This window comes from Bombyx mori, chromosome 2, assembly GCF_030269925.1.
Source record: "Bombyx mori chromosome 2, ASM3026992v2".
Classification (NCBI taxonomy): Eukaryota; Metazoa; Arthropoda; class Insecta; order Lepidoptera; family Bombycidae; genus Bombyx; species Bombyx mori.
In genome coordinates this window covers 3,553,263-3,572,315 of record NC_085108.1, presented here as the reverse complement: position 1 = coordinate 3,572,315, position 19,053 = coordinate 3,553,263, and the positions used below count along the sequence as shown (strand labels likewise).

The window sequence follows — 19,053 nt, the reverse complement described above, 5'->3', positions numbered from 1 at the left end:
ATAAGACGCTAAGATTTTCAAAAGTTACGGATTAATAAACAAAAAAAAAAAAGCGCAAAAATTGCGTCATTCAGACCTCAAAGGTACATCAGACTGAATGAACATAAATAAAGAACTTCTAAATAAAACTAAAGTTTAGTCTTTAAAATTCGCCCTTTCACCTTTTTCGTGGCGAACCGGCGATCCCTTCAATCGAGATTTCTTTATAAAAACACAAGCTAAACACTTTTAAACGATGTTATATCATCACGACCACATTTCGGGTGGATAGGGCAATCAGTATTTTAATAAAAAAATTATAAATTTACAGTTTATTCTCGGATACAGTTTTAGTATTTGCAGACGGTCGTCTTAATTAGATTCCTAGAACAATTGCTGAGCTTTAAACTAGGAAGCTTGTATAGATTTTCGTGTGTGCATACTAGACATTCTTCCCACTTTGCTGCGAGAAAACGTCAACGCATACTCTGTAAAGTAAACCGGGAAAATAGTTCGCAATTCAGTTTTTAAGCTAGCTAGTCACTGGTATAGCCTAATGGACTATACTAGGCCACACTCGGAAACTCAGAGAATTTGACTAGTCCACTCAGTTTTTGCCCACTGTGTTTCTCGCCGGATCTTCAAAGTGGATTGCGATTCCGAGCCGGTAGTAGATTCTGTGAAGCACCGCTCCTGTTAGGGTCAGCTAAGGGCAGTGTTAGCAAATTCTCTCAGGTTGACTCACTGCTCTTGTTAGGGTCTTGCTAAGGCTAGTGTTAGCAAATTCGCTCAGGTTGTCTCACTGCTTTTGTTAGGGTCTTGCTAAGGCTAGTGTTAGCAAATTCGCTCAGGTTGCCTCACTGCTCTTGTTAGGATCTTGCTAAGGCTAGTGTTAGCAAATTATCTCAGATTGACTCACTGCTCTTGTTAGGGTCTTGCTAAGGCTAGTGTTAGCAAATTCTCTCAGGTTGTCTCACTGCTCTTGTTAGGACCTTGTAAGGCTAGTGTTAGCAAATTATCTCAGATTGACTCACTGCTCTTGTTAGGGTCTTGCTAAGGCTAGTGTTAGCAAATTATCTCAGATTGACTCACTGCTCTTGTTAGGGTCTTGCTAAGGCTATTGTTAGCAAATTCTCTCAGGTTGTCTCACTGCTCTTGTTAGGGTCTTGCTAAGGCTAGTGTTAGCAAATTATCTCAGATTGACTCACTGCTCTTTTTAGGATCTTGCTAAGGCTATTGTTAGCAAATTATCTCAGGTTGAGCTCGCGAGTTTTGAAATAGTCCTTTAAGCTACCAGTCGGGAAAAAACCCTGACTCTGACCTTGAGCAGTGCTTTGTTGAATCTACCACCGGATCTGAATCGCGATCCACTAAGAAGATCCGGGGAGAAACTGACCGGGTTGCGTCTATGGGTTAGTTTCCATGTCGAACTCTTCTACGTATTCGACGAGAAGGTTTTTAAGTGAACAAAACGAACGTAATTCTTTAATCCGCTAAGCTTGAGCGAGTTTACGAAACCTTTGAAACGCTTCGTAGTACGTACGTAGGTACATACGTGTAACATTATAACACGCTATCGTTTGTCAGTTTAGATAGCTTTCAATTCGATAATCTATATATTAATACGTGAAGCATAAAACTTTGTATCCTTTTTTACGAGAATTGCGCGGACGGAGGAGTATGAAATTTCCCACACTTATAGAGAATATAGAGAAGAAGTGCACGATGTTAATATTTTTTTTAAATAACGCGTAAAAGATACGTTAAATCAATGAAGAAAACATTACACACACTACATACCATGTATTTGACGCACACACGCATGCATACTATTTATTGTCAAACTTTTGTTCTTGACGTCTGTTGTCAAATTGAGAATAGATTAAATATTGTTTGTCTTTGTTAATATTTTTTATAGGTACCACCACCCTACCGATTTCTGCGGTGAAGCAGTAATGCGTTTCGGTTTGAAGGGTGGGGCAGCCGCTGTAACTATACTTGAGACCTTAGGACTTACATCTCAAGGTGGGTGGCGCATTTACGTCGTAGATGTCTATGGGCTCAAGTAATCATTTAACATCAGGTGGGCTGTGAGCTCGTCCACCCATCTAAGCAATAAAAAAATCTATATATAGGCAGAGGCATATCCCTTTTTTTTCTCCCTACCTATGCTGATAGCCTTGAGATGCTATTTCAGGCATATCTCAGGGTATTTGCAGGGATTTCTTTCGCCACGTACCATCGGGCTCTGGAATTATCTCCCCTCTACGATATTTTCAGAAGGACATGTTCTTCTCCGAAGGTTTGCGGAGAGTACTAGGCAGTAGGCAGTTAGTTTGGCTGTGCTATTTAACATCAGGTGGGTCGTATGCCTTAACTAATTCAATCAAAACTGATAAACAACTGGAACATTTTTTTTATTTTCTTTCTTTCTCTCACTATCTGCTGAAGATTTAGTGCTATCAATAAAAAAATAATTATAAATATTATTTACATAACAACAGAAGGAATACACATTATGAATTTTAATCTTGACCTCATTATCTAATTCAGTCGTATGTACTTGAACTAGTTACCAAATCTTATATAAGATGATTATTTTATAATGTATATTGCGAATTTAATTCACTGAAATTATATTAAATGAATATAAACAAAGACTTTTGCTTTACAAAGACCAGCCTCGCGTGGAGTACTGCTCCCATCTCTGGGCCGGGGCTCCCAAATAACAGCTTCTTTCATTAGACTCCATACAGAAGAGGGCCGTTCGGATTGTTGATAATCCCATTCTCACGGAGCGTTTGGAACCTCTGGGTCTGCGGAGGGCTTCGGTTCCCTCTGTATTTTGTATCGTATGTTTCATGGGGAATGCTCTGAGGAATTGCTTGAGATGATCCCTTCATCTCCTTTTTATCATCGCACCTCCCGCTATCGGAGCAGAGTTCATCCATATTACCTGGAACCACTGTGTTCATCGACAGTGCGTTTCCAGAGGTCTTTTTTGCCACGTACCATCCGGCTTTGGAATGAGCTCCCCTCCAGGGTTTTTCCCGAGCGCTACGACATGTCTTTCTTCAAAAGAGGCTTGTAGAGAGTATTAAGCGGTAGGCAGCGCCTTGGCTCTGGCCCTGGCATTGCTGAAGTCCATGGGCAACGGTAACCACTCACCATCAGGTGGGCCGTATGCTCGTCTGCATACAAGGGCAATAAAAGTATATGCTTATGAGAAGTATATACTTGATGATAGCTCTGATAAGTGATGCGTGACCACGACCACTCTGTCAATAGTGTACGACTAGGAAGAAGCTTATGAGATTAAAAATACTTGTTTGAGCTCGAGAGGATATTGGAGGGAAGGGTGAAATGACGTATGATTGTTTCACCCACAGCAGGATAAGGGAAGAAATAGAACAAGAAATTATTAGTACTAGAGGCCCCGCAGTAGTCGAAATTCGACTATAATTAATTGGAATTGTAAGTTTGTACACTATTATGATTGTATTTTATACTTCTATAATCACAAATTTCGCCAAGATTACACTATAAAAAATATTAACAAAGACAAACCATATTTAATCTATTCTCAATTTGACAACAGACGTCAAGAACAAAAGTTTGACAATAAATAGTATGCATACGTGTGTGCGTCAAATACACGGTATGTAGTGTGTGTAATGTTTTCTTTATTGATTTAATGTATCTTTTATGCATTATTTAAAAAAAAGTATTTGCATTGTGCACTTCTTCTCTATATTCTCTATAAGTGTGGAAAATTTCATACTCCTCCGTCCGCGCAATTTTCGTAAAAAGGGATACAAAGTTTTTGCTTCACGTATTAATATATAAAAATTCGCTAAATACTTATTTATCGGTCTTCTGTTTCGAAGTGGCGTCGGAAAAAAGACTAACTCATAAAGAAGTCAGCTTAATATTAAATATGAAATATTACTCGAACATCACCCGAAGTCGTCGCGGCTTAATGGATAAGACGCCCGGCTCCGATAGCCTCTGAGCATTGAATAGGCCATGACTCCAGATGGGTGGACGAGCTCACAGCCCACCTGGTGTTAAGTGGCTACTGGAGCCCGTAGACATCTACAACGTAAATGCGCCACCCATCTTGAGATATAAGTCCTAAGGTCTCAAGTATAGTCACAACGGCTGCTCCACCCTTTAAAACGAAACGCATTACTGCTTCACGGCTGAAATAGGCAGGGTGGTGGTACCTACCCGCGCGGACTCACAAGAGCTCCTACCACCGGTATAAAGTAAATATAATCTCGTCTGAAACTGTAAATAAGCGTAAAGTAAATAACGTTTCTTTTCTGTGATTGATTACACCAACATCACTATAGTTCAGTAAATATGATTTTTGGCCAATCGTTTGGGCAACCGTCTGGCTAACACCGGAGCTAATAGGTCCATGTTTCAATTGTATTATTATAGCAGTATTGCCATCTCCGATTAATACTCATGAATAATACGCAATGTATTAAAACAAACGCGCAAGGTACGCGGGCTTTCAATAAAACATTAATTGCTTTGTATTGAAAAATGAGATGGAAAAAATAGACCGACGATATATTGAGGTTTGCGAGGATCCGCTGGATGCAGACAGCGTAAGACCGGTCTTTGTGGCGAGGCTTGGGGGAGGCCTATGTCGAGCAGTGGACTGTGGCTGATAAGGTGAAGAAGAAGAAGATTTTGGTTATTTTGGTTTCAATAAGTTTTTGGTTCGGGTATAAGTGATTGGAAAAACAATTTTGATGCTGATTAGCATCGCCAAGGAATTCGGGGTTCCCTTTTCTTGCATTACTGAACGCTGACCATAGATCCGATCTGTCGCGGTATGGAGCTTCCGGGGGTTTTGTCCGGTGTTTTTGTTTGGTAAATAACACGGGTCAACACCAAATTAGACTTTGATTGCAAAGCATAAAATATCGATATTTTAGACGAAAAAAAATATACATGGCATGAAATAGTTTGCTTTTGAACTTTAATAAATTGACCACATATGAAAGAAAATGCATCAGCATCGTATTTACACTTTCGTGACATCTTAAGTTTTTCTGGGCTTGTACAAAACACCTGATCGTTGTTTATGACTCGAGTGCCATCTAGTGGCACTGTGGAAACGTCAACACCCCTCTCATAGCGAGGTTTTTTTGAAAGTATTAAAATTAATTAAAATTTATAAAATAAAAAAAAAATGAGTATTATTACTATAACTATCACAAAAGCAAAATTTATACCAAAAAAGGTATTTTATTTTCGTTTTTGTGAATAATTAACCGGAAAAACCTAGTATATAAACGTTAGGACAAAGAACGAATTTTTTTTTGTAGAGTCGTGTAATCCTTCGCTTCTAAGAAGATGCTTTACATAATCCTCCTTGCATCGCTCTTTTTTATTTATTGGCCTGGTAGACAGACGAGCGTACGGCCCACCTGATGGTGAGTAGTTACCGTCGCGCATGAACTTCAGCAATGCCAGGGGCAGGGCCAAGCCGCTGCCTACCGCTTATTACTCTCCACAAGCCACGTTTGAAGAAGGACATGTCATAGCGTTCGGGAAACACCGCGGAGGGGAGCTCATTCCATAGCCGGATGGTACGTGGCAAAAAGGCCTCTGGAAACGCACTGTAGATGATCGCAGTGGCTCCAAGTAATATGGATAAGCTCTACTCCGGTGGCGGGCGGTGCGATGGTAAAAACGAGATGATAGTATCAGCAATATATAGCAATCCCATGGAACATACGGTACAAAATACAGAGGTAACCGAAATACCTCCGCAGACCCGGTCTTCTCTTAATTGAGAGTCGTGACTCCCCCACTGCATTATTTCTCATGTACAATTGCTCTCTATCTGCTGTGATTCTTGGCCTCGTGGACAAAGTCGTGGAGCTTGATGTCCAAACAAGATTTGATCTAAGCATCTCGTGGGACTGCGTCATCTGCGACATATTAACTTGGGTCATTGCGGTTGCGATTATCCACGTTTTCAAATATCATTTTTGCTAATTACCAACCAGAATGGCCATTACGGTGTTTCCTGAGAACTCCGGCGTGTTCTTAACTATACAAATTTATACAATAGCGAGATATAATATTACTAATTTATTTTATATTTTGTTCGCAGGTTAATTGTAATTTGGAAAATGGACCACACCGAATTCCGTGTGAAAGGTAAGTCGGAACCACTGTTTTAAATACTATTTAGCTTGTCATAAAGCTCCTCCCGATCCACTAACGGTGCTTTTAGGTACCTCAAGCACCGGTCACCGTCTTCGTCGAACCCTTGCGACGGGTTCGACGAGCGAATTAACCCATATACACAGCCCACTGAGTTTCTGGCCGGATCATCTCGGTGGGTCGCGTTTCCGATCCGGTGGTAGATTCTACGAAGCACTGCTTTTGCTAGGGGCAGTGTTAGGAACACCTCTGGTTTGAGCCCCGTGAGCTCACCTAGACGTTAGGGTGAAGCTAAAATAGCATCTCAAGGCTATCAGCAAAGGTAGGAAAAAAAAGAAATTTATTTTTCATTTTTTTATTGCTTAGATGGGTGGACGAGCTCACAGCTCACCTGGTGTTAAGTGGTTACTGGAGCCCATGGACATCTACAACGTAAATGCGCCACCCACCTTGAGATATAAGTTCTAAGATCTCAGTATAGTAACAACGGCTGCTCCACTCTTCAAACCGAAACGCATTACTGCTTCACGGCAGAAATATGCAGGAAGGTGGTACCTACCACTGCTGGCTCACAGGATTCTCTACCATCAGTTTATGAATTTGAACATTCCACACACATTAAGGATGACAATATAATGTAATATTAATTTAATTTAATATCCTTCATTCTCATGCGCTGCCCTGTAGCAACGGTATAAAAAAAAATATATAAAATTTATTGTTACTTCGGTTTGACGATGAAACATGAATTCTTATCGTTTTTAAACTACATATATACTATGTATATATTTAATTTTAATTAAGTATTTTCGGAGCTCGTGATATTTATCAAAAATGTAATGTTATCGATTTTTTTTTATAAATTCGGGATCAAGGCGCAACGTACCTTTTAATTGAAATATTTTTTGTTTATTAACCGACTCCAAAAAAGGAGGAGGTTCCCAATTCTAATGTGTTTTTTTTAAAGTTTGTTACCTCATAACTTTTGTCTGGGTGAATCGATTTTGATGATTCTTTTTTTATTAGAAAGCTGACGCTTCCCGTGTGGTCCCATTATAATTAAGTCCAGTTCTGATAATGGAATCCATGAGAAAACCATATAAGTCTTAAATTGACATTAAGTACGTGCGCGACAAACAGATGAATAACTCAATAACTCAATATCACGCCAACCGATTTCGATGATTATTGTTTTTAGTGTATATTAATTTGTTTTGGAATATCTTTTTTTTCTATTTCAAGTCGGTTTTCGTTAAAACATGTCTATTTACAATTATTACTCTTTAAATTGTCCAGAAATTTTGATTGACCCTCTCAAGCGTGCATTTGAGGCTGTAATTATTTGTGCCCTACATAGATCAATTGACCTCAATCACGAAAAAACAAGATATCCTATTTAATAACGCCATTGCAAATAATCTAGACGTAGTACATAGTGATTTTCGAACAATTATTTCTTTATGCATCAAGTTAGACAAGCTCTGATTCGGACGTTGATAGAATATTAAATTAATTAATTATTGAGTTAAATAGATGTTGTCTTGTCTGGTTTTGTTGTTGACCTTACAGTTAACAGTATGTTCAATGACGTGCGGATTGTCTGAAAGTTAGAGGGTGTTCAAACTGGTGCACTGTTTTTTTTGAATCTTTACTTCTTTTTGGAGTTTACTCCTTAAGAATCGATTTACATATATAGGCCCGGGGTATGAAAATTATGGGGACCAAAATCGTACTAGAGAGTATAGCATGTCACACGAAATGCGTTATGCGCCTGATTGGCTCCTGATTGCGTGATGCGTGCGCGCGCCAATCAGGAGCCAACGCGCGGCCGCGTTATCGCAGGTGACGCCGGGCTGCTGCGCCGGCAGTCCGCCACAAAGCCTCGTACTGATCGCGCGTTTCTCTCATTATTGTATTTTCATATATTTGTTAGTCGTTTGTTTTGTGTCTCGTTAATTTCTTAATAATCTGTAGTGTATCGTGTTGTCGTAATATAGAACTATTTCTCGTATTGTTTCGTTTAATTTACCGACATCGTTTTGCTTGTGGCCGGACGCCGTTCGGGTTCGATTCCTGAACGTATCAACTGTTAGTGGGTTGATACCCGAATATAACCCGCTACAAATCATTTATTAATAAAGCTTATTAAATATAAACAATTCCTTCTATCAGTGAATGGACAACTTATATATTAATTGTAAAAGTGAATTATATAGACTTACTTAATTACCGCATCCACGTGTTCCGCAACTCCCGGATCATTCTCACTAGAATACGTAACTTCCATATTTTACTGTATTCAACTGACACAAATTTATATTTATATCCAGTAAACTCCAGTCGTGCGTCGGAGCGGACACACACACTTTTTTTGTTTTGTTTTTATTGCTTAGATGGGTGGACGAGCTCACAACCCACCTGGTGTTAAGTGGTTACTGGAGCCCATAGACATATACAACGTAAATAAGCCACCCACCTTGAGATATAAGTTCTAAGGTCTCGAGTATAGTTACAACGGCTGCCGCATCCTTCAAACCGAAACGCATTACTGCTTCACGGCAGAAATAGGCAGCGCGGTGGTACCTACCCGCGCGGACTAAAGTTACTTTTTCTGTACCTGTACAAATAAAGTTTTTACTGTAGCACAGCCTAGGGTTCTCATTCATACTAACTAGAACCGCTGAAAACGTGGTAAAAAGGATCTTTGGAAGCGCACTGTGAATGAAAGCAGTGGTTTTTTTCCCTACCTATGCTGATAGTCTTAAGAGTTTAATTCAGCTTCGCCTTGACGTGTAGGTGAGCTCACGGGGCTCAAACCGGAAGCGTTGCTAACATTGGCCCTAGTTAGAGCAGTGCTTCGCAGAATGTACCACCGGATCGGAAACGCGACCCACTGAAAGATCCGGCGAGAAACTCAGTGGGCTGTGTCTATGGGTTAATTTACTCGCCGAGCCCTTCGTCGCAAGCGACGGGTTCGGCGAAGACGGTGACCGGTTTTGGTACCTAAAAGCACCGTAAAGTTCCGAACAACAACATTTGGACCGTCGGTCTACCGAGCAATATCAGCTCTAATCTTTAATTCCAAACACTATAGAAATTTTTTTTGAATTAGGGTTGTAACGACGCTTAGTAAGGCGATATTTAGTCAGCTTTTTTTTTTCCTACCTAAGCTGGTAGCCCGGAGCGGCTATTCCAGCGTAACCGTGGCTGGTAGGTGAGCTCACGGGGCTCAAACCTGACGACGATGCTAACACGAACCCTAGCAAGAGCCGTGCTTCGCAGAATCTACCACCGGATCGGAAACGCGACCCGCTGAGAAGATCCGGCGAGAAACTCAATGGGCTGTGTCTGAGAGTTAATTTACTCGTCGAGCCCTTCGTCGCAAGCGACGGGTTCGACGAGAACGGTGACCGGTGCTTGAAGTACCTAAAAGCACCGTTAGTGGATCGGGAGGATCCGAGATGACGTGTTTCAGTCAGCAATATCGCGTCTAATACGACAATGTCTAACAAATCTCCTATTGGATAAAACGGACTCTAATAAGACATACATCGGCCCGGCTTAACTGAGACGTCGGAGACGCTTACATGTGTATGTGTGTTTAGCATATTATTGTGTCATAAATTCGTATTACCGACAATGAAACAAATGTCCCATTCTATATTGTTTTGTTGAGACGTTCACGCGATCGCCCATTTCATCCTATTTGCGGACTTTGCGACCTTTGAAAGATGGGTTTCGATTTAATAAAAGAATACGTTCGCTTTTTTTTTAACTGACTTCAAAAAAAGAGGAGGTTTTCAATTCGACTCTATGTTTTTTTTTATATGTTTGTTACCTGATAACTTTTGAATGAGTAAATCGATTTTGATGATTCTTTTTTTATTAGAAAGCTGTAGTCCCATTACAATTTAGTCCAGTTCTGATAATGGTATCCATGAGAAAAACACATAAGTCTTAAATTTGCATTAATTACGTGCGCGACAAATAGATGAATAACTCAATAACTCAATATCACGCCAACCGATTTCGATGATTATTGTTTTTAGTGTATAGTAATTTGTTTTGAAATATCTTTTTTATTTTTTCTATTTGAAGTCGGTTTTTGTTAAAGCATGTCTATTTACAATTATTATTATTTTCTTTCGCAAATCTACTATATTATTATGAATGGACTTGTAGTTCACATAGATGACATAATGGTCTTTAGTGAATATGTCTTAGGACAGATTTTTTTACAAAAAATGTTATCGGGCTGCGGTGTTTGAACCGGGACACAGTCACATCGTTCGATACGAGTATACCGGGCATCTTATTCTTTAGCCCATTCGATTCAAATTCTGGTGCCTGCTTCTATCTTTTTAAAATGATAAATCTACATACCTATTTTAATAGTTATTATAATATAATTACGAGTATTTATTTGGACTTTAAATATCTTTTTTTTACTTTCATTACTATTTGTGGTTCCTTTTTTAACCGTTTAAGCGGTGTTTTCGCGGTTTTCTGGAAGAAACTCTTCAATAACTTTATACAAAATACATGGAGTTTTGCGATTAAATAAAATATTTACTTCTTTATTACTATACAATTTTGTTTTATAGGCACATTATCACAATAAAAAAAATCATGTCATCTCTTAATACGGATTTACATTTTCATTCGGTTCGATTTGCAAAATAATCTATATATTAATACGTGAAGCAAAAACTTTGTAGCCCTTTTTACGAAAATTGCGCGGACGGAGGAGTATGAAATTTTCCACACTTATAAAGAATATAGAGAAGAAGTGCATAATGCATAAAAGATACATTAAATCAATTAAGAAAACATTACACACACTACATACCATATATTTGACGCACACACGCATGCATACTATTTATTGTCAAACTTTTGTTCTTGACGTCTGTTGTCAAATTGAGAATAGATTAAATATTGTTTGTCTTTCTTAATATTTTTTATAGTGTAGTCTTGGCGAAATTTGTGATTATAGAAGTATATAAAATATAATCATAATAGTGTACAAACTTACAATTCCAATTAATTATAGTCGAATTTCGACTACTGCGGGACCTCTAGTTACACTAAATATATAAAGTCACTTTTGTAAATTCGTTAATGCGGAACTATATAGTCTGAAGTTTCCGTAGAAAAAAACATATGTACACACATATATTACATATCATTGTAATTTATTTTCCGCGCAAAACAAACAATGAAACGAGTATGTGGATAAGACTTTTTTTTTAAATTACAATCGCTGATGAGTTCGAGAATCGATTCGCATGAAGTGTTTGATACAAAGCCGACTCCGCTCTTAAACACAAAGAAGCTAGAAAATAGATTCGTTACACTCGATAAGAAAGGAGTGTGTTGGACGACTGTTTTTTCTGTCTTAACTGTTAGTCAGATACGAAAATCGATTGGAAAATCGATACAAATCGAATTTAGAGAATTGCTGCGTGGTGCTATAAACCACATGACCCGATTGTGGAAGGTACTTGTTCACCAGCTCGGGTAGGTAGCGAAGTCCTGCCTATTCCTGCCGCGAAGCAGTCACGCCTTCCGATTTGGACGGTGGGGCAGCTGTTGTGCAATTGATATTTCGACCTGTTGTCAAAAGGTGGCGAAATTAACAAGCCATCTAACGTTATTATTTATAATAACTTTACTATCCATGTTAAGTTCGTTTCAGTTTTTTTAATTATAAATTTACTCCATCACCTTCGAGAATTTAACTATACTCTTTCTGTTTAGTTAATTTTACAGTAGCGTAATTTACTCCATCTACAAGTCACCTTCGAGAATTTAACTATACTCTTTCTGTTTAGTTAATTTTACAGTAGCGTAATTTACTCCATCTACAAGTCACCTTCGAGAATTTAACTATACTCTTTCTGTTTAGTTAATTTTACAGTAGCGTAATTTACTCCATCTACAAGTCACCTTCGAGAATTTAACTATACTCTTTCTGTTTAGTTAATTTTACAGTAGCGATAAATAAATTAATACGAGTTAATTTATACACCATATTCTAACTTTACTAGCGGTCTTGTGAGTCCGCACGGGTAGGTACCACCGCCCTGCCTATTTCTGCCATGAAGCAGTAATGCGTTTCGATTCGAAGGGTGGGGTAGCCTCTAAAAAAAAATGGAGACCTTAGATCTTATATCTCATAGTGGGTGGCAGTATTTACGTTGTAGATGTCTATGGGTTCCGGTAACCACTTAACACCAGGTAGGCCGTGAGCTGGTCCTCGTTCAACTAAGCAATAAATAAAAAAAACAATCGAGATTACGATAAAGTAACATTTTTTAAATTTCGTTCTAATAATAACAAAAAACATGATTTTAAGTCGTCTTAAAACTTTATTATGGTTCTTATGAAGCTGTGCCTACATTACCGTAGCCCATGGACAGCAAAGCGTCCAAGCCGCTAGACATGAGGTCAAGGTACTATTTGCATAGCACTGTTGCACCTTTCCCACTTTAGCTAATGATTCATATGCTGCTGAAATGGTGAGGACGCTTATACCTCCTTTGCGGCTCTGGGAATAGGCTATAATAAATGAGCATTGGTTAATTTTATCTCTGAATCAATCAAAATCAGCTACATACCTGACCAGCATAATCATAGAACTGTGGTATCATTTAATTAGATCTGTCGTATTATCGACTCTATTCCCGTTAATTAAGGTCCGAAAGATCTGGGCCTAATGGATAAATTGATATCTGGGTCTACAATTTTACAACCTGTGTTTCCTTGGTAATACGCTTTTATTAGCTTCAGACGTATGTATGTTAGTATGTAACGGAATCTTTGAACATGGTTTTGATCCCCTTCCAAACGTCGGATTAACGCGAAATTTGGTATACCTATTAAGGACCGATGATAATTAAATATTTAAAAAAAATGAAAAAATTGAAATACAACTAAACAATGAAAAATAAATAATATTTTAAAAATACTAACAAAATACGCTTTTATAGAAAATCCAACTAAAAAATGGAAAATAAATTTGAATTAAAAATAATGTAAGAAAAAATGATTTTATTGTAAAAAAAGCGTGGGGTGCATGGTATCAGTAGTTATAAATATTTTATGAACAGACTAGCTGACCCGGCATACTTCGTAGTGTCTTAATCGAGAAATAAAAGAACAAAACTTTTGTATAAAATAAACTTAAAACAAACAAAAGGAATCCGTCCGACAGGGAACACATCACAGGAAAAACAAAATTGTTATTTTTATTTAATTCCGAACATTTAATTCCGAGATAAATATATACCCAAGATGTCCTACTCAAGAAATTCCTAATATGGTGTAATTGTGATCAAAACTATTGGTGTGTTATGGTGGCGAAACAATTCGGTATTAATAATCTCCAAGTATTTTTTAGTAAGTTATCCAATCTAATAAAAAAAAATGTGTGATTTTAATGTTTATCAGTGTCTCAGTATCAGTTCAGGAAATCCTAGTTTATAGTCGGATTTTTTATTAGACGAAGTCAACTGACTGACTTTACAGTGTTGTCAGTTTTTGATGAAATAAAAATAGTGTTGTGACAAAGTGAATGATTGAAAAAACTCCTGAATTAATGAAATTGCCTCGATTGTCTAGTGAATAGTAGACGAAATGAAAATGAGGTTGTTAAGAGAGTGTTAACTATGAATGGTGAAGGATTTAGAGGAAGAGGTAGACCTAAGAAGAAATGGATGGATTGTGTGAAAGACGATATGGGTAGGAGGGGAGTGAGCGAAGAAATGGTATATGATAGAAGAGTATGGAAGGAGAAAATATGTTGCGCCGACCCCAGGTGACTGGGAGAAGGGCAGGATAATGATGATGATATGATGTCTAGTGAATAGTTAGCGTGCCGAGCTGCCGATATCGGGTACGGGGTTCGAATTTTAGACGTGCTTTGTACATACTAACGAATTTTCGAGGATTTTGTTCCTATAGTATTTACCTATACTGAATACCTACTGGATATGGTTGGTTGGTTGGCTACCTATACTGGATATGGTTGAATACCGAGTGTTTTAAACATTAAGGAAAACATTGCGAGGAAACTTGTAAGACTGTTCTATTTTCAATACATCATAATATAGTTGAAACTATAGATGTATAAAATATAACAATTACAAGGTAGTTAATGAAAATTAAAAAAAACCTGATTGTAGTTACATACTACTAGTAACATATATTGGAGCACTTTGCTACAATTTTATTGTAAAATAGAAATAATATTCTTTTATAGTTTGAACTCTTCACGCTCATTGTTCATTCATGTGATTGAACGAGAACTGAATGCATCACTATTACTTTAAATATGGCAACATTATTTTAAAAAGTGACATTAGCTACTGTCAGCTGGCTTCGTCTAATTAAAAATACGACTATAGAGCCAAATGCAGTGGTGGATTTACACTAAAAGCAATCGCGGCGAGTGCCCAGGGCCGCAAATTTTTGAAAGTAAAAATATTTTTTTAATCTTATCAAGATTGCCCTATATAATTAATTAATTCTAATAATTAATAATTTTCTTTTTAATTGATAATTCAAGAAATTTATTTCATCCATTATTTGTGAATTATAATTTTGTCACTTTATGCTACAAAATGATTTAATCAATTTATTTCCTTGGAGATTTAAAATAATAATCAATTTTTCTATTTTCTGTAATTAAAGAAATTTAATTAGTTTTTTTTTTTGTTGCATTATAATAATTAAGACATATAATAACCTTTAGGCAAATTTTTTTAACGAATATTCATTTATGTTTTTGGAATATATGACTTATGATAATGTTTCCGCAATAAATTAGTTATTTTAATTTTGAAAAATAAAATATATAAGCTTTAAGTTTAGCTAAAATTCCGGTATTGGGGCGGATTTTTTTCCGGTGCCCAGGAGCGGCATTAAGTTTAAATCCGGCCCTGGCCAAATGATCGTGTGTGATTTATTTATTCAATGGAAAAAATATCTGGTGATTTTCGTTATACCGTTCCTGTACAGCAAAAGAGATGGTGGACTACATTGCGGACTATTTGGAGAACATCAGGGACCGCCGCGTCTACCCGGGGGTCCAGCCTGGCTACCTCCACAAGCTGTTGCCGACCGAAGCTCCAGAAAAACCCGAGAAGTGGGATGATATTTTCAAAGACGTAGACCAACACATCATGCCCGGGGTGAGTTTTTATTGCTTAGATGGGTGGACGAGCTTACCGCCCACCTGGCGTTAAGTGGTTACCGGAGCCCATAGACATCTACAACGTAAATGCGCCAATTACTGATTTACGGCAGAAATAGACAAGGTGGTGGTACCTACCCTAGCGGACTCACAAGAGGTCCTACCACCAGTAATTACGCAAATTATAATTTTGCGGGTTTGATTTTTATTACACGATGTTATTCCTTCACCGTGGAAGTCAATCGTGAACATTTGTTGAGTACGTATTTCATTAGTAAAATCGGTACCCGCCAGAATCGACATTAAGCTTTGTCAATTCGCAACTTTAAGCAATTGCCATGTCAACTTTTATTGTCTTTCACACAGCTGGTCCATTGGCAGAGTCCGCACATGCATGCGTACTTTCCGGCTCTGACATCATATCCTTCAATTATGGGGGACATGTTATCGAGCGCTCTGAACGTCCTCTGCTTTACCTGGGTAAGTTTAACCTACTTCTTCTATATCGTTCCCTCAATACTGAGGATCGCGACCACATGCGACATACTTCCAATGTGCTCGATCATGGGTGGCATGGACTGCATGGTACAGACTACCACCAAGTGCTTCTGTTGCTAGATCTCACCATGTGGCTGGTGTTCTGCCCACGGCGCGCTTGCCCTCTATGCGACCCGTAATTATGAGCTTCTCTAATTCATGTCTGGGAGACCACATGATGTGTCCGAAGAAGCTCATATCACGTTCCCGGCAGATGGAAGGGAGCCTTTTTCGGATGTCTAGCTAAGTTTAACCTAGGCAGAATTAATTATGTTTGGAGCTTCACGTGAAAGCGAAGGTCTTTCATTATTAACGAAATCGCTTGGTAGACTGATAGTCCCAATGTCTTCTAACAATTCCAAAAATCTTTTGAAAATTTCTATAGCGATATTAAGGAATCTATCAAATATCTTGTGTTCTATGAGGGCTACCCACTATATTAGGAAAGGAACGTAAGTGAAAAACGTTGAGCAGGTTTAACTATGGAGAAGATTTTTTGCCTTTGCATATTGCATTACCAGGGCAGACGTGATTGTGACTACATGGAATTAGAGGGTGCATCTTGGCTTGGAGTTATCGGCAGCGTTGTGCATATTGTTCTGCTAACCAAGTTTTAATTATGGATTTATTTGCAATATGCAGTGAATTGTGCTCTTGAAAAGACCGATGTCTATTGCTGAGGTCTGTTTGACCACATTTTTTTAATACGCTTTTATTAGCTTCACACGTATGTATGTTAGTATGTAACAGAATCTTTGAACATGATTTTGACCCCCTTCAAAACGTTGGATTAACTCGAAATTTGGAATACTTATTAAGGATCGAAAACAATTGAATATTTAAAAAAAAAATGAAAAATAATGATGTTCAACTAAAAAATGAAAAATAAATAACAGTTTAAAAAAACTAACAAAATACGCTTTTATTACGCTTTTATAGAAAATCCAAAAAAACTAAAAAATAGAAAATACATCAAATCATTTTTTCTTACACTATTTGTAATTCAAATTTATTAAAATTTATTTTCGTTGGATTTTCGGATTATAAAAGCGTATTTTTTTATTTTTTTTTAAACTATTATTTTTTATACTTCAAAGGTTTAAAAGGAATGCTTTTGATTAATATACACTAGGCATCTTCTCCGGCCGGTACTGAATTGGAGACTATAGCGATGAACTGGCTGGGCAAACTCCTGGGATTGCCGGAGTGCTTCTTAAATGAGAAGAACGATAGCCCGGGCGGCGGAGTTATCCAGGTATGTTTCTTAGAAATTTAGTGGTGGTATTCATTTTGCGACGTCCATGAATTCGATTGCCGGTAGCAATGCCGCGTGGAACATTAAATCAGTTTATTTATTTATTGCTTAGATGGGTGGACGAGCTCACAGCCCACCTAGTGTTAAGTGGTTACTGGAGCCCACAGACATCTATAACATAAATGCGCCACCCACCTTGAGATATAAGTTCTAAGATCTCAGTATAGTTACAACGGCTGCCCCACCCTTCAAACCGAAACGCATTACTGCTTCACGGCAGAAATAGGCAGGGCGGTGGTACCTGCCCGCGCGGACTCACAAGAGGTCCTACCACCAGTTAAAGTCTAGATGGGTCATGTGCTCCGCACTAAATGCTTCACTTTCGCCTCTTGGACTTTTCATGGGTTCTGTCTCATGCGAGGTTTGGATGCTGGTTGTTGAGTGACAGGAGGTTTTAGTCGGTTCGACTTCGACATGCTCCGCCCTCCATCCCCTGTGGAGGACAAAAGTCCGGTGATTTCCTCCTGACAAAAAAAAGAGTCTAGATGGGTTGAGAGAGTTTTTTACGATGCGAGACTTTGATCTATTCAAATAGACTACGGCAAGCGAAGCGACTCTGGTCAGTCTACTGGCAGCTCGCACCAGGGCTTTGATGGAGCTTTCCAAGCTCAATCCAGAGCTTCAAGCGGCAGAGCTGTTGGGACATCTCATCTGCTACTGTTCGGATCAGGCGCATTCTTCTGTCGAGAAGGCCGGTTTAATTGGTGAGCCCTTATACAACGATCTATCTGAATTTTAACGTAATTATCTTTTTCTGATGCAAAAAGTAGAGCAACTATCAGGCGTTTTTGACGTAGAGAAATATAGAAAACAGTCATGTAAAAAAAACAAAATGTGTGCAATTCACACGTGGTAGAAGTGAAACCTTCCAAAATTAAAATACAATTATCCTAAACGTCTTAAGTATATGTAAAATTTTATCATTAGTAAATAATTGCAAGGTAGCGCCCTATTAAAAAATCTCACAGATGGCGCTGTATTAAATAGTATGTATATTTCTGTCTCATTCTTTGTATTTGTGTCTCTTACCTGTCGTTTTTTCCGTTGCATCCGGTTTGAAATCACAACGATTCTAAAGAAGTTTTCACTTCAAAAATATTAATAAAATAAATTTGATGGAGACATTTATGAAGCAATTCTAACGTTTTTTTCTCGCTCAGGCTTGGTTCGGATGAGGTACATCGAGTCTGATGAAGGGCAGAGCATGCGAGGTGCTAAGCTGGAGGAAGCTATCGCTGCCGACAAAGAAAAGGGCCTGGTGCCTTTTTGGGTGAGTCTCCACTTGCCTCAAATTTTGACAGGAAAGTCTTTTTACCATTAGGTAGATTGGAAAGAACATTCCCAAAGTACTCCAGTCTTAAATTAACCAGTCTTATTGATCGTCCAATGTTGTGATGTCGTTGTGAATACTTAAGAAGTATCATCTGCGTTTCTTCTATTCTTTTGAGTTGTGCCATAAATGGGTAGGATACGATAGCTATCAGCTACTAAGGTCCAAGTACCAAGGTCCAACCAGGTCCTGCCAAGGTCGGTTGGTGATCGCAGCGTCTTGATATAATACTGAATGAGCGTTGTTGGTCATTATCTGATGAATCTCTTACTCGTGTTCCACACCAACAGGAGGAGATTAGATGGTACTGTTTTTAGTCTAATTACCTAAAATAGACGCCGCGGATTCAGATATTTAAATTTACGTGTTTGCTGTTAATGTCAAAATCTTTTTTGGAAATCACTGCGCACTACTGACGCATGCGACCTTCCAAGGGCAAAATAGACTCTATCAACGAACTATAAAGGGTAGAGGTAAGGAGGATTATCTTGTTGAAAAAGTGTT

General features: G+C 38.2%; 1 protein-coding gene across 6 annotated transcripts in view; it reads left to right on the top strand.

The window, feature by feature from the left end:
- The window catches only part of LOC101745115 (histidine decarboxylase), a 42,055-nt gene that overhangs the window by 2,008 nt on the left and 20,994 nt on the right, over positions 1-19,053 (top strand). For all 6 annotated transcript variants that reach the window (XM_062672839.1, XM_012696433.4, XM_012696432.4 and 3 more), the window contains exons 2-7: positions 6,119-6,165; positions 15,193-15,365; positions 15,734-15,847; positions 17,037-17,159; positions 17,755-17,923; positions 18,380-18,489. In XM_062672839.1, coding sequence (XP_062528823.1) covers positions 6,138-6,165; positions 15,193-15,365; positions 15,734-15,847; positions 17,037-17,159; positions 17,755-17,923; positions 18,380-18,489 — 717 coding nt within the window. In that variant the 5' untranslated portion in view covers positions 6,119-6,137. The remainder of the gene's footprint in view (positions 1-6,118; positions 6,166-15,192; positions 15,366-15,733; positions 15,848-17,036; positions 17,160-17,754; positions 17,924-18,379; positions 18,490-19,053) is intronic.